Source organism: Triturus cristatus, chromosome 2_1 (genome assembly GCF_964204655.1).
Source record: "Triturus cristatus chromosome 2_1, aTriCri1.1, whole genome shotgun sequence".
NCBI lineage: Eukaryota > Metazoa > Chordata > Amphibia > Caudata > Salamandridae > Triturus > Triturus cristatus.
In genome coordinates, this window is record NC_140581.1 from 901010191 (window position 1) to 901025265 (window position 15075).

At 42.8% G+C, this 15075-nt stretch overlaps 1 protein-coding gene across 10 annotated transcripts in view; it reads right to left on the reverse strand.

Annotated features, from left to right (window-relative positions):
* The window catches only part of NTRK2 (neurotrophic receptor tyrosine kinase 2), a 539717-nt gene that overhangs the window by 128956 nt on the left and 395686 nt on the right, over positions 1 to 15075 (reverse strand). For all 10 annotated transcript variants that reach the window (XR_014970375.1, XM_085633114.1, XM_085633106.1 and 7 more), the window contains one exon: positions 968 to 1202. Coding sequence is in view for 9 of the 10 variants with exons in the window: in XM_085633114.1 (XP_085489240.1) it covers positions 968 to 1202 (235 nt within the window). In the remaining variant the exon portion in view is untranslated. The remainder of the gene's footprint in view (positions 1 to 967; positions 1203 to 15075) is intronic.

Below are 15075 nucleotides of genomic sequence, written 5' to 3' on the forward strand. Positions count from 1 at the left end.
GAAAATGCAGAAAGCATCTATCCAATGTGAGCGGCATTTATCATGGGGCAGTTGGCTCAAGGCCACTTCATGAGCAAACGGGGGCAGTAGTCTCCAAAAACAGTCATAAATAAATAAAGTGCAATTAAAACTTACATTGACATTTTACCAACATTGCCACAAAATACAAAATAAAAACTATAATAAACTAGTTTATTAGACAAAATAGCTCCCCCAGCAAGGAAAGAAATGGCAGCACATTTTTGAGGTAATCTGTCTACATCTGCTTATGTTAACCTGTCCAGAGGCTGTGCTTTCTCCAGCAATGCTGAAATGAACTCAATTCGCTCATCATACTCAATGGAAATATTTCTGACATATTTTATACATCTCTTAAGAAAAGCTGTGCTTGGTGATACGGACAGTGCGGCAGCACGAGAGAATAACCTTGAGTTGGTGTCAGTGGCGGCTCCTCAGCCAAGGTGGAGGAGCACCACCCCACTGAAAAAGGAAAAATAAAATGATAATAACTCTACGTTATCATTTTATTTTTCCATAATGCAGCAGTTTTACAGTGCGGACAGGGATAGGCTGTCGTCACAGCCAGCAATGGGAGGGTGGTGGGCATGTTCTCCACTCAGGGTGGAGAACATGCCCAGGCCCCCAGTCCCTCTCTGAGTGCCGAACCCGGCGCTCAGACCAATCACAACGCTGCTGTAAAGCAGCGTTGTGATTGGTCAGAGGAACCTGAGAGCTTCCGGGAGCCAGTATGGAGGAGAGGCGGCGGCTGGCGTTCTGTAGGTAAGTTTTCTTTGCTTTTCTTTTTTGCTTTTTTCTAACCTCCCTCCGCCGTCCACCCACTCCCGTTCCCTAGCAGCCGCCACTGGTTGGTGTAAATATCCATGATAGACACTGTAATGCCATCAGCCAATCAGCATGCAGCATTCTGATGTTGAATATAGGACAAAAATAGGAAATCTCCACTTACCCTGTAGTAATCCGTGCTGTAGACATCTCTGGACATCCCAAAGTCTCCTATCTTCACAAGAAGATTTTCTCCCACCAAGCAATTCCTGGTAGCAAGATCACGGTGGACAAAGTGCTGCGATGCCAGGTACACCATGCCAGCCGCAATCTGCTGGGCAATGTGCAGCATCTGGGACTGGGTCAGTTCTGCAAGCAGATTTCCTTCTGCCATAAGCACAGCATCGGGTCCATGTGATCTGCATTTAAGAAAGGAGTGGTGAAGCTAATCATAAGTCTGGAACCTATGGGCAACATTTACTGTTGGCATTAGTGGCATGTATTCTGACAAAATATTTATTTAAACTACATAGTGTAGCAGAATTAGATACATTTTAAAATGTCTAATTTGTTCCAGGATTTCTTTCGGTTCACAAATATTGTTCCACCTTGTACAATGCAATAGATCCACGTTAATAAGCATTTTTACTCCCTAGAAAATACAACTGATGTTCACATAAATGGCTCAAATATATAATTTTCCTGATTTATGTCTTGAAAAAATTTCAAATGTTTTAATTATACAAATAAATCTATGCATTGCTGTTAAACGTTGAATAGCACATCGATAAATGAGCACACATTTGTATACAATGAGTGGTGGAAATGTTAAGGTTTAATGATTCCCGACTAGCTCTATTTATGACTTTAGACTGATCCCTTAATGTTATATTCACTGCAATGTTTTCAATAAATTGAATTGCTCCGTGTTTAGGACTGTGAAAAGTTCTATAAAAGGTCTACGGCTGCTTTTTCATGTATATATACACACAGTAAATGTGATATATACAAAAACATCAAACTACGAAAGGTAACATGCTTTCACCACACGTCCTTTGCTAGCGCTGCCAAATATGACATGCTATTTTATAGTGCCCATAACTGAAATGCGCTTGAGATATTGGCGCCCCGCTTCTTCTTGTTTACAAAAAGGATTAGTGAAACAAAATCACTAGAGTCAAAAGAAACCTTTTATAAATGCACTGAACTCCACAGTTCAAGACTGTACTTTTAGCGTGAACAATGTTTTGCTTAAGAATAGAGCTCAGAATGAGGGCATCTGGCCATGGCCCACGCACACTGAGACAAATACTTGTCCAGAAAATCAGTGTCAACCTCTGGTAATAGGGGCGGGGCGGAATATGCATATTTGGGGCAAAAACTGTCCCTTTTGCTCTTTGCAGCATTTGCATCTCTGCTGATAGGGTCCAAATCACTGCACGTTTCAGCACCTGTGTTCATTTAATCTCTTGGGGTGTTTTGCAGAATCAGTGTATTTGTCAGAGTGTCTAGTCATTTTATTCAGATACTTTTCATTTTTCCTCCATGTAAGTAATGAACCCTCTAGTTGTGTGCAATGTTTCATATGAAACTATTAACATAATGAAAAGCTAGTGCCACTGTCACTCAACAGTACTGATTTCATATTTTCCATATCAGCAAATCTTGCTTTTTGGGGGGGAATTTTGTAGAGCGTGATCTCGACCCGAAGGTATCAGAGCACTTTACATGAGCACCAGTTGGGTTACAGACAGACACATTCAATTTGTTATGAGATTAAGTGATTTGCCCAAAATCACTGGATATTGAGCGGCCCCGTTGAGACTCGAACCCGGCTCCCCATCTTCGAAGTCGACAGCTCTAGCCATTAGGCCACATCCTCTCCTACTTTATTGTATTAGAACATGAGCACGGGATTATGTGCACACCTGCTGCATTGCAAGGCCAAGTTACTGAAAAACAAATAGTTCCCCAAAGAGCTCTTTCTCCTGAAATGCCAGCGCTTAGGAGAGAAGGTGGACGCAGTCAGATATTTCTGTCAACAGTACAGCCTGTCGCATTCATTGGAAAGTCTTCGGTCCACACAAAAGGATCTTTCCATGATTGCATATCTGAAGCCACAAATTCTAGCAAAGAACTTTTTGAGAGTTCAAGAAAACCCTCCTTCTGCACCTTCGGTGGTGATCCACCGCCATACCTCTGTAACAACCTTATGTTGCACCTATGCACCAATGAAGATGCTATTTTTAGAAACAACACTGCTACCAACAATCTGCAGATTCAGGCTGGAGCCTTTTATTGCCACGCTGCATTCTACAAATAACAGATACTGCTTCTGAGTTCACTAACGTAGTAAAAACAAACTTTAACATTGTAATGTATACGTTTAAAATACGCAAGCACAGGCTCAATGTGCAAGACCTCCACTGGGACAGCAGATGTCATACCTACTACCTATTCAAGTATTTCACTTTCCATTTTTCAGCATTAAACTGTGGTTCCAGAGTAAATGCACTTAGAGAATAAAGGAAAGTAGGAACTATTTAAAGAGCATAAATCTTAATGAATGGTTGCAAAGTGCAGCTTGTAAACTGCTGATTACCTCTAAAAAGGCATTGAGTGCCCTTAAGGTTTTTTGTGTTATTGCTGCATAATGGTCTAACCAATTGAGATTCTTAACAAAAGTAACTCCCAAATATATGTAATTTTTAATAATCACAATCTTTTTATTACCTAATGTCCCCCCCAAAAGCACTTTCTACCTTACCAAATTACGTAATCTTGGTCTTGCTCACATAAATAATCAATTAGAGAGTAGATCAGTATTCTGCTGAAGCGTTGAGTTGATGTTGTAATCCAATAGGCATGCAGTCAAATAAAGTTGAATCTTCATAGTATAATAAAACATTGACAGCTTGGCCATCAACTTTAGAAGGATTACATTTGACAGATTAAAGGAAGACTGTAAACAATCAAAAAATAAAATGAATAGTATTGGCGCTCAGTCACAGCCTGGCTTCAGTCCAGTTCTGGTCTCAGTCATTCTACTCATTTGCTCCATCGGGGACAGCTGTACCCATGCCTGGGTTTTATTTGATCAAGGAGGCTCATTATAATGGCTGAAAGGCCTGGGGTATCCCTGATCTATTTTCCCATGATATTCCAAGGTCTAGGCAGTCAAAAGCTGACCACAAAATGGTCAAAACATGCAAAAAGGATTCCCTCATTTATATATTTGCATGGGATATTATTTAATGCAAAAACATTCATGAGTTATGCCGAGGGGGAAATCTAAACCCTGCCAATTGAAATTCTCAGTTGTTACCCATTTTTCAAATACCTCCAGAAGTATTCTAAAAAATATTTTAGATAACCATTTCAACAGAGAATTGAGCTCACCAGCTGATGGATCAACCAGACTACACTTGTTTTGTGTATAATTTTAACAGTAATACCATTCCACGAAATAGGGATGTTCTCAGCTGTCACAACATACATACAAACTGAACATAGTACTCTAGCCCACAAGGGGAGCTATAATAAAAAAACTAAAATTAGATATGCTATCTGGGACTGCTGCCTTACTCTGGGTGATGCCTCTTAAATCCATCATGTTATTTAAACAAATCTTTGATACAATTTCATCCCATATAATAAATGGGTCACTGAGTTCCCAACATCTTCAGAGTGGCTATAATGCTGTGTAATACATTCCCTCCATTGATGTTTTTGCATTCTTGAAGACAATGTTTGTTCTTGGCAAGATCCCAATTCCACCAAGTTCCACAACTGAACCAACGCCTTTCTATTCACGACTGCCTCCATGAGCTGCCAGGTGTTCAGTGTCCCCTCTTTCTTTTACACTTTCACTTGAACCTTGTAAGTTGCTGGCTTATTCTTATATGCAATCAGAAGTAATTCCATTGTGTCTTTTTAAAAGACTTGTGGTAAAAATATACTCTGCTATACCAAGGTTTTTCTTTGGTTTTGTACACTTTATATCATCAATAGATGCACTATTTTTAAAAACATATGCCATGGTTCAATCACAATAGGGCATAAATATCTGCCTCAGCAGGTAGCAACATTCATTCTTTCCCAGCAATAGACTTATTTCAAAATACACCTCATACATAATTAATTCCTCTATTCCTATTCTCCTTTTAGGTATTATTGTTCAATATAAAATCTCCCTTATTACACTGCAGAGATTCAGACAGCAGAGATAGGATGGTTTTAATAGGAAATGATCACTAAGTGGTCAGCCACACCCATGAAAGTCCTTAACCACATTATAGCCACATTTAGCAACTACCAACATATCATCTATAGGATGGCTGTGAAGACCTTTCATAAAAATTCACATTGGGGGCAGATCTGGTGCATGCCTCCCATTTAGTATCATGACGCTGATATTACTAATTCTACAAAATAGTTTTTCACCTCTTTAACAACCACCTGGTACAACTCCTCCATCAATAAATTCAGAGTAAGGTAAATATGCATCAGTCAAGGATGGACCGCTATACATCCTAGCATTGAAGTCAACACCAATACAAATATGTATAGCTTTAGAATGTACACATACATTTGAAATTGTGAATTCCAATATTTCTAGATCCTTATGAATTAAACACTTTGTCCGAAATTAAAGATTAAAAACAACTAGACTTTTAAATATAGACTGACCATGCAAGTCATAGTTCACAATCATTATAGAATTAGTATACAGCTGAATAAGGCAACTTCTGAGTTTAGCATTATCCTTTATTGAAAGCATGGTCCCCTATTGATCTACGTCTTCTGGAACTTTTACGGATTAAAAATCACAGTAAAACCTGGTAGAGATATTGGGGCAGTGACCAGTTTTTGGGATCAAATAATTGATACTTGGTCAACAGTCTCTAAATAGGGGCAACAAGCACGCCATCTAGCAAAATCAAAGATGTTTCAATAAAAGATTTTCAAGTCAACCTGCCCTTCAGTGCTTCTAAGTTTTCAGTGGCTCCACCTCAGAATTTTGCATGATTATTCTATTAAATTGGCAATGATTAAATATGTCTAAACTTATTGAAACATTGCAGTGAAGTTCTGTTACCGTTTTAACAATGCAATCAAATACATGATTGTCAAACATACTATTCTGGTCAGGCAGGCTTTACTAATGTGCAAAAGTATCCACAGTGATTATTAGAAATGGATGTGGGAATTTTGAAGAATATTTGGAGTTTCTTCCCTTTTGATACATACTCCCAGCTAGGATATGCATGACAAAAGATGTTAGTGATGGCCCATTACAGAGCGGCTTACTGACGCTCATGTTCCCTCCCACCATCACCGGTAAAAGAAAGCAGAGTTATCCGCATAATGCTTCTTTTGGCCAGAACCTGCATCACTTTTGGCCCCTCAAAGGGGACCCATCTCCCAGTTTGAAGACTCCTGATTTAAGATGCTTTGAGCTTAACTTTCCTGACATGGGGGACTAGCTGTATGTTCATTATCTAAGGCTATACTTAAACTTTGTCCCCCGGGTAAAGTAACATCCCTGTTATCAAACTGAACCTCTGAAGAAACTAACATTTGTGATAACTAGTTTATGTTGTGTGAATTGATTACCTGTTAGTGGGGAAAAAAGACACCAACAATCCTGCCATTTTAAGTCCAGGCTCAGCAGCTAAAAATATTTGACTAAGAAGAGGGGAAAATAACTTCAATCTGGTAACTCCATTCCATTCAAAGCCGAAGCAAAACCTACTGTCTCTACTCTCAATATCCTTAAATGCTGGAATCGATGCAAAGGCTGTGAAAATGTTGCTACAATTATTCATGGTTTTTCTAATATGCTGGTTGAAACACAACATCATCTATAGTCTGTGATCACCAATTACTAGAAATATTAGAATCGCCATTAACTGGCAGCTATGTCAGCTTTGCACACCCCGCATTAAACACGTGTGCTGCACCATTCCACACTCTGGATTCATGGATGCAGGTGAAAAGTTTCTGTGCTGCCTCAAGTTTAGTCTCAGCTTGGGCAGCTTCAAGGCATGGACAATAGGTTAGCTGTACAGAAAGCTAACCCCACTCCTTAGTTCAAGTTTTAACTCGTCAAGGAACTTATTATTTTAAGTTTATGAGTAACCTATATTTCTTTCTCCAATTTAGTCCTCAATTTCTGACTTTTTTAGACGAGCAGCCATCAGCATCTATACATCAGTTGCGAAACATACTCAAAATGCGTGAATTTAACTTTCATATGATTTTCAATGATTGAATTATTGGAACTAATTAGCTGCTCCCTAATTAAACTAAGGAATACTGTGCCTGGGTCTTAAATGTAGATAGTAATGTCTCTAAAATAGTTGAGAGCATGGTCTTCATTAAAATAAGGCAGTTCTATATCTGAACTAAAATGATCTAAATGGTTACTTCTTATACTCCTCCTCTGGGATTCATTTAATAAATGCTCCTCAGTGTTTTTGGACCTAGAATTAAAAAACTAGACTGTCATTAAAGGATATACTATAGTTCAAATGGAGGGGCTTAGTGCAGTAGATGAATCAACATGCTTTCAGTGCTTGTCCAAGTGTGTGCTGCTAGAGCAGATTTGTAATTAATACAGATTATTCAATGATATGAATGTTTTGCAACCAAAACAAATGTGTTCCACTTTGCAGAACTGTGTTTCCTTAGCTTGGCCAAACTAGGCCCAGGCTCCATCTTGTATTTCAAAGGTGACCATGTTTTCATTTCTCACTGAATCCATACGCAGTAAAATGTGCACTGAAAGCATTATTGAATGCAATAAGTTGTGTAACCCTGCTTGCTCTCTATGAATTAAAATGTTGTTCTTTGTAAGCTCGGTAGGAAGCTTTCCTCATAAATGTTGCTGCTTCTTCCATTCTTCCAGCCCGGGCTCAGCTGACCTATTCATTTCATAAGTCTGTCATTGTATTATATCTAACTAGATTTTTACTGTACAATCTGTTGAAATTGGGGCAATAGGGGACTAATAATTATTCATTTAGGGAATAGTGTTAAGATGGTTTTAGGTATTGATGCATTTTATTCTGTGATGTGAGATTCTGATCGTATGCAACATTTTGTTGATGTCATGTTGGCTGTGTGATTTTTGCTGTGTATTTTCCAATAAAAGAGAGTTCATTTTGAGGCAAACCAGAGTTGCCTGCTCTGACTCTTAGAGAGCAGACCAGTGCTAGTCTGCCTCATGCTTAGGACTTTGAATACTTTGTATATTTTTTGTGAGTCTTGATATATGTCAGACCTGATGCAATTTTACTGAGCATTATTCTAATCCCCTATATATATATGATTTAATATGAATTTTGGCTGCTTTTGAGAATAATCATATTTAGCCTTCTGTAATTAACTTTAATCATTTAATAAGCCTTCATAGTTTCTAACTTATACCTTGTCTCGAAATAGATTATTTAATTGATTATGCTATTTGATTTGCTGACAATCAAATCTATTTAGGGGCATATTTGTTACTGAGGACAACTCCTTCAAACTGGTTTAGGCGCTTTAACTTTAGATTATCTGATAAACTATCATCATCAGTGCTGGACATCCTCCATGCTGAATTTAGTGTTTTTTGTGGAATCGATTTATCAGACTCCTGTCAGACTTCCCAGACTCGAAAAAGCTCTGCGTTAGCAAGCAAATGTTTCTAGTGGAAGTGTGCAATCTACACAGTGCTCAATGCAGTAGATGAATCAACTTGTTTCCAGAATTGGCAAGTGCCCACTGGCAACCTTCCGTGCTCACATTTATCCTTTACACAGGCAAAGTGCAATTGCAGAAAACAACAGGCCAACTCAAGTATAACGTCCAGCAGTGTGACTCTCTTGAATTACAAACACTATCCTTTTTCATAAGTGTTAAAAGGTGGTTCTGACCAAAACATTTCACGTATGAATTTTTAGTTTCATCCGTCTTTTTATTTTCCTTGTTCCACTTCATAAAAACAACCAGCCAACGCGTTTCGCCCCAACATGGGCTTCTTCAGGGCCAGGTGATGTCAATGTGAAGCGTGTCTTCTGGCAAGACCATAAATAAGCAACTGGACACGGATTCTAAAATATGATGATATGGCTCACAGTAAAGCAAAAGTATTTGACCAATGTCTGTAGATAGAATAATAGAATGTCGGTATTTACCGCATCCAAAAGACTAACAGGAGCCGTTTTCGAAGACGGCTCCTGTTAGTCTTTTGGATGCGGTAAATACCGACATTCTATTATTCTATCTACAGACATTGGTCGAATACTTTTGCTTTACTGTGAGCCAGATCATCATATTTTAGAATCCGTGTCCAGTTGCTTATTTATGGTCTTGCCAGAAGACACGCTTCACATTTACATCACCTTGCCCTGAAGAAGCCCATGTTGGGGCGAAACGCGTTGGCTGGTTGTTTTTATGAAGTGGAACAAGGAAAATAAAAAGACGGATGAAACTAAACATTCATACGTGAAATGTTTTATGTTGTAACACTTTTGTTTATTGTGACTACCTTTGTTATCATATTGCCTCTCATCCAATCAATTGCTCACTAACCCACAGTGAACTCATGATGAAACAGACTGCATGTGGATTGCACCGGTATCCCCATTGTGATAGAAGACCACTGCGCTGCAGCCGGGGTAAGGGGCACCAGACTGGTTACATGTAGAGATGTGTGCACACGTGTAGGGGCTGCACGGGGAAGATTCCTGTTGTGCGCAGCCCAGGAGCAGGTACAGATAGAATGGAAGGATGCAGAATTGGGTGGTGACATGGAATAGGCTTTCTAGTATGGGAAGACTCAAGTAAGGGAAAGTCAGTGTGCTTTACTGTTTTCACTATAGGAACACTCCAGTACTCTCCTATGAAGATGGGGACTACATGGGGTAGTTTCACTTCCCTAGGGCCTACCAATTTCAGACACACACCAAAGTACAATGTAAATTGTGTAAAAGGAAGTATTCTGCTGAGTCCAAAGCCATATCTGTACTGCTTATGGGTCATCCCGAAATGTCATATTCCTCTGACTCAGTTCATAACTAGAGCCTGGCTGAGTGTGACCCTGCCAGGCTGAGTTAATGACATTCTTCCCCAAGCTATAGCATCAGAGGCCTAGCCCTTCACTGCAAGCATTCCAAGGGCGAAGGTCTCCTCTCCAAGAGGGAGGGATGGGGGTGGAGCTGCAGGTTATCCATCAGCAGCTGTCACCTGGTACCAGGCACCAAGCTGCTCTGGGCCATAAAGGCAGCAAGGGGGGAAGGGGGCTTTTTAGAGACCATGTGGCATGAGACCTCTGGACGATGCCATTTTGAACTATCCCAGAGACCTGTGCAGGAAGGAAGGAGCAGGGGCAGAGAGGTGATCTGTCCCTTCAGGATATGGCAGAAGAGCCTTCCTGACAGCCCCCTCCAAATTCTTTTAAAAGGTCTTGGTCAGGAAGTGGAGCTCTCTCTGGGGTGTGGTCTGCTGAGGAAGACTTGTGCTGGAGCCTGGCGCCATGGGCAGTTGGAAGGAGGAACCCCCTGACTGTCCCAGGACCCTGAATTGCACCTGCGGGGGAGTCCAGGACGAGTGAGGAGAAGCCTGGGCCTCTGCACAAGGAGAAGAGAGGCCAAGGAGGAGAGCCGGGTGAAAGGCTGGCGCAGGGAGCCAGTGAAGACAGCTCCCTGCTGAGTTCACCCTCTTGGAGGGAGAAGGAAAGTGCCCCCAGATGGCTAGGGCTGGCCATCAGGAGCGAGAAGAGGCCAAAATGGTGCATATGGGCCCCCTGGGGGCTGAGATATGCCCCCAGAAGGTAGTCAACCTTTGACCTCTAGCCTGAAAGGGGACAAAATGCGTGGGCCTCCGCTGCTGGTCTTGAATGGGCCCCCAGGGTGGGTCAGGTCTGGGGGCTGCCACCCAGAAGAAATAAAGTCGGGAGTGCCGTCTCGCTCCCCGTGAAACTGCCCAAGAGGGGTGCCAGGAGCCCACCCTGGCCCCCGACGAAAATAGAGAAATCGAGCCCCAATGGGAATGGTGAGAGGGGCCTGGTACCCTCAACTCCTGTCCCTGCCGAAGTCAGGGAGCCCCGTTGCGCCCCCGCAAAGATGCCCTGGGGCCCGGGATCCAAACTCTGGGCCCCAAAACCAAGAAGCCAAGTCGGGGAGCGCCATTGCGCTCCCCGCGAAGATGCCCTGGGGCCCGGGATCCCATCTCTGGGCCCTGATGTGGACCGCGAGGACGGGGGAGTGCCGCCACACTCCCCAGTGGTCCCGCTGGACCAGAGGCAGCCTTGTGTCTGTATACTGTATGGTCAGTATGAGACGCTCTGTCAGGGTTATGTGTCACCTGGGCAGGTGTGCCCATTTTAATGCTTGTTGAGATAATGGGGTGGGTCACCACTGGGATGGTGCCAGTGGGCAAGGCCCTCATTTCAGGTTATGGTCAACCTACTGCATTAGCGGGTAAGATGAGGTGCATACATATGGTAGTGGTGGTACTAGACCCCCCCCCCCCCCCGCGGGATAGGTGGAAATGTTATGCAATGTCACAAAGTTATTCCAACAGCTTATGTATATTTGAAAATTGTTGCATAGTATTGAATAGTGTGTGTGTTTAATAAATGTACTCTTCCTTTTATAAAGCAAAGTACAGACTGGACAATCAATTATTGAGTGTTCTTTCTGCATACTGGTAAATGGTGATTACTAGCCCACACTACCTCCCTTGAGTAAGCCTTAGACTGCTCTGCAACAATACCCTCTGAGAGTCAAGCGCTACAATGGGGTGTTTAGTTCCCATTGAAGGACAAATGTAGACATGTTTTTTGTGCAGGCCTCACAGATACTGCCTCATTTTCCAACACTAAGGCTCTCAACAACTGCTCTTTCTAACCTTTCAAATGTAAGGATACTGTACCGGCTGATCAGACATCTAAGGTGAACATCCCAAAATGAACATTGCATGCCCAAGGCTCAATATGGCGGAGTGCTCTCACTCCAACCCCCTCTGCATCGAAACAGATTTTCCGGAATTAACATATTTTAAAAAAGGCCTTTGGATTATTTGGAAAATGACTACCTACCACTGTGGGCTGTCTGCTGGCATGTTACCTGTGAGGAAGAGTTTTCTAACACCCAACTTCCTGAAATGTTCTTCCTAAACCTGAAAAGTGCTTTGAAGCATCTGTGGGGCAGCATCATTGATATGAAAACACATCTAATAAAACTGAATAGCTTAAATGTGAGGGATCAGCTTCCTTGGAGTTCCTCAGTGATCCGTTTTCTTGTTCACCTTCTCAATATCTAAGTTCAACCTAGAATTTCGTGTCATGCCACGAAAATCCTGGGGATAGTTTTACAAGCATCACATGCAACTTGAGCTTGAAGCACCCACAGGATGAAACACTGCATAATCATTATCAATAATATAACAAAAAGCGACGTCACACAACCTTTGACCATGATAAAATAACATATATATTCTGGTCTGAGCACCAACCAAAGCTGATTCATCAAAACTGGTTGGCTGTAGATTTTTACAGGACAAGCATTCCCCCTCCTTCAGCTTCATCTGCCAGGTGGACCTCACCATAAAGGAGGCCACAAAGGCCTGGATATTCTCTCTCTCTCTCTGTCTCTGTCTATCTCACGAACGCTCTCTCCTCTCTCTGTCTCCTTTGCACTCTTTTCTCTTTAGATTTATGAGGTCTCACACAGGGCTTTAAGTGGAATGAAAATACTGGGGGGTCTCTCAAAGGGGCGTGGCCAATGTAATTGAGGGCGTGGCTTAAAATCAGCACGTTAAAAATCTGTGGTTAGCATAGTGTGCCGCCCGACATGTATTTTGCTGTTTCTGTCATTGCATCTAGGTATATGATACAACAAGTAACATCATACCTACAAGTCAGGACTATTGGCTGTTAGTTGCATAAGATAAATAAGCAGCAACTATGGCTTGTATAGAATATTGAAAAAGCTTACACTTAAAGCACTGGTGACACCACGACAATGTTGCTGCTCTTGCGTTCCAAAAAGAGAAGGGAAATCCAGAGAGAAAATGACTCTTTAAAGGATTTCCCTTCCCTCTACAACGCTCACCTGATATGATGTCATGCCGTAACTTTCCACTTGTGAGAGTGTGAGCAGGGTACGGTACATTATCGATGTGCCTCCTGTCTTGAAACGGGTCTCTAAAGGGCTCTGTTTTGCGTCCTGGCACTTTTTCCGGACTGTCACTGCAGTCCGGAAAAAAAACGGACAGTCTGTGCCAGCGCACATAACAGAGCCCGATAGAGACCCGTTTCGAGGCCCCCTTAAAAAAACTGCCGGTGCTCCGACCCGGTGAGACCCGGCCCACTTAAAGCCCTGGTCTCACACATGTATACATACACAAAGAGAGACTTGTCTCCCAGTTCATGTATATGTTTTTGGCTCTCTGCCGAGCTGCCACCCTAACCCTCAGAAATCCATCCATCCTACGTCTCTCAAAAACACCGGATTAATGTGTCTCACCCTAACCAAAACCAATTCAGCCAGCACCGAGGGACAATTAATACACTGTGACTTAAAAACAACTTTGATATGTGGACATTGTCCAGCTTTTCAGTATGAAAGCGCTGGTGCAACAACGTTTTTAATTTTTTTTTCTCAACCCAAAGGTATTGGAGCAGTTTACATGAGCACCAGTTAGGTTACACAAGACACAGTCAATTTTTTTTGTAGGCACCGGGTGATTAAGAGATTTGCCCAGAATCACAGGATGTGGAATCGACCCTGAGGCTCGAACCTTGGCTTCCCAGCTCCAAAGTCAGCAGTTCTAGCCGTGAGACCACATCCTCTCCACATTTCTACGTTGTGTTGCTTGCTTGGTTATACGAATCAAAACGTTACTCTTTTTTTTCTAAAATTAAAGTATGATTTCATTGCCCCGTGTTAGTCAAAAAAGCAGTAATACGTTTACGGAGGAATGGCGATGCCGTTGTTTATAATCGTTTTGGACATGGAGAGGTACGTGTGCCTCATCAGGAGCCAATGGAATGTGAACACTGGGCATTCGCTGTGCACATTTCTTGAAGACAACCGCAGATGTAGCTCAGAGGCTCTTTTAATTGAGAACACTGGCAGGGCTCAAACAACATCCTTCAAGAGATTATTCTCAGCTAATTAAACATGATTTCATTGTATTTTAATGCTGAGCGCAGATTTCATATCTGCCAATTCTGCCCACCAATTGAAAGAATAATATCCTCTGGCAACGCAGCTGCGGCAGGCGCGGGCGCCACCGCTTGAAGCACGCACGCACGCACGCACGCGCTTCCCTCCGAGCAGAGGCTGTGCGCAGAGACCGCTTCGACCTTCAACCTGTGCCCAGCCTCTGAAACCCGAGTCTGTGCGGCAGGAAGCCGGGCTCGGAATGCGCGAGGATTAATTACGCACGGGTGTGCTATCCCCCCGGCGGCCACCAGTGGCGCTGCAGGGTAAGGAAAGGTTGCGCTCTGCAGATGTTTCACCACAACCTTCAGTGGGCTGCTCGCGCACAAGATGCGGCAAACGGGAGATACAGGAAAGCACAACTCCAATTGTGTACCGCACAGTCCTCATAAAACAGATTTGGTTGTCTGGTGAGCTAACTCATTGAGATACATCACTCATATATGTCGCTTAATAACCAGCAGCAGGAAAGCCGAGAGTGCTATGAAGGATGGCGTTGATATGTTTGTTTTTGTCACTCATTCTTCTTCGTAATGCATTGGAATGTGACACACTGCACTGGGTTGAGGGTCTCGGGGAGGGATTGTTCAGGTGACTTGATTTCTAGTGTTTATGCCATCAGAAAATGAGCAGAGCATGTCTGCCGCTTGGAACAGGAAACCTGAACAAGACCCGTTTTCACATATCATACTAAATCCGCCAGCTAATAGTAGGCGGCAGGCGCAGGGACCCTGTTGCATATCAGCCCGGGGATGTCCTACACGGACGGTGCCTGTTAGCCTCCGTCCTCGGACACTCGCTGCATTACTGCGTGCCTGCACAGCATTGCCCTCTGCGCGCCCTCAGAGAGAAGCCGTCGTGCCCGCTGCTCTGCGATGGCATGCGAAGCCGAAGGAGGGGCTTGTGGCTTTAGAGAGGCACCTGCCGGTCCGTTAACGAGTGGGAACCGTCTTTGCGTGCACAAAGCCACGTGGGGGTTCAAAGTCCCATCTTCCCGATGGGTTCAGAAATACCTGTTTGAGGACCAGGATACGCTGCTTTGATAATGACACCACAAAGCCCACTTAAGAGCGAGGAT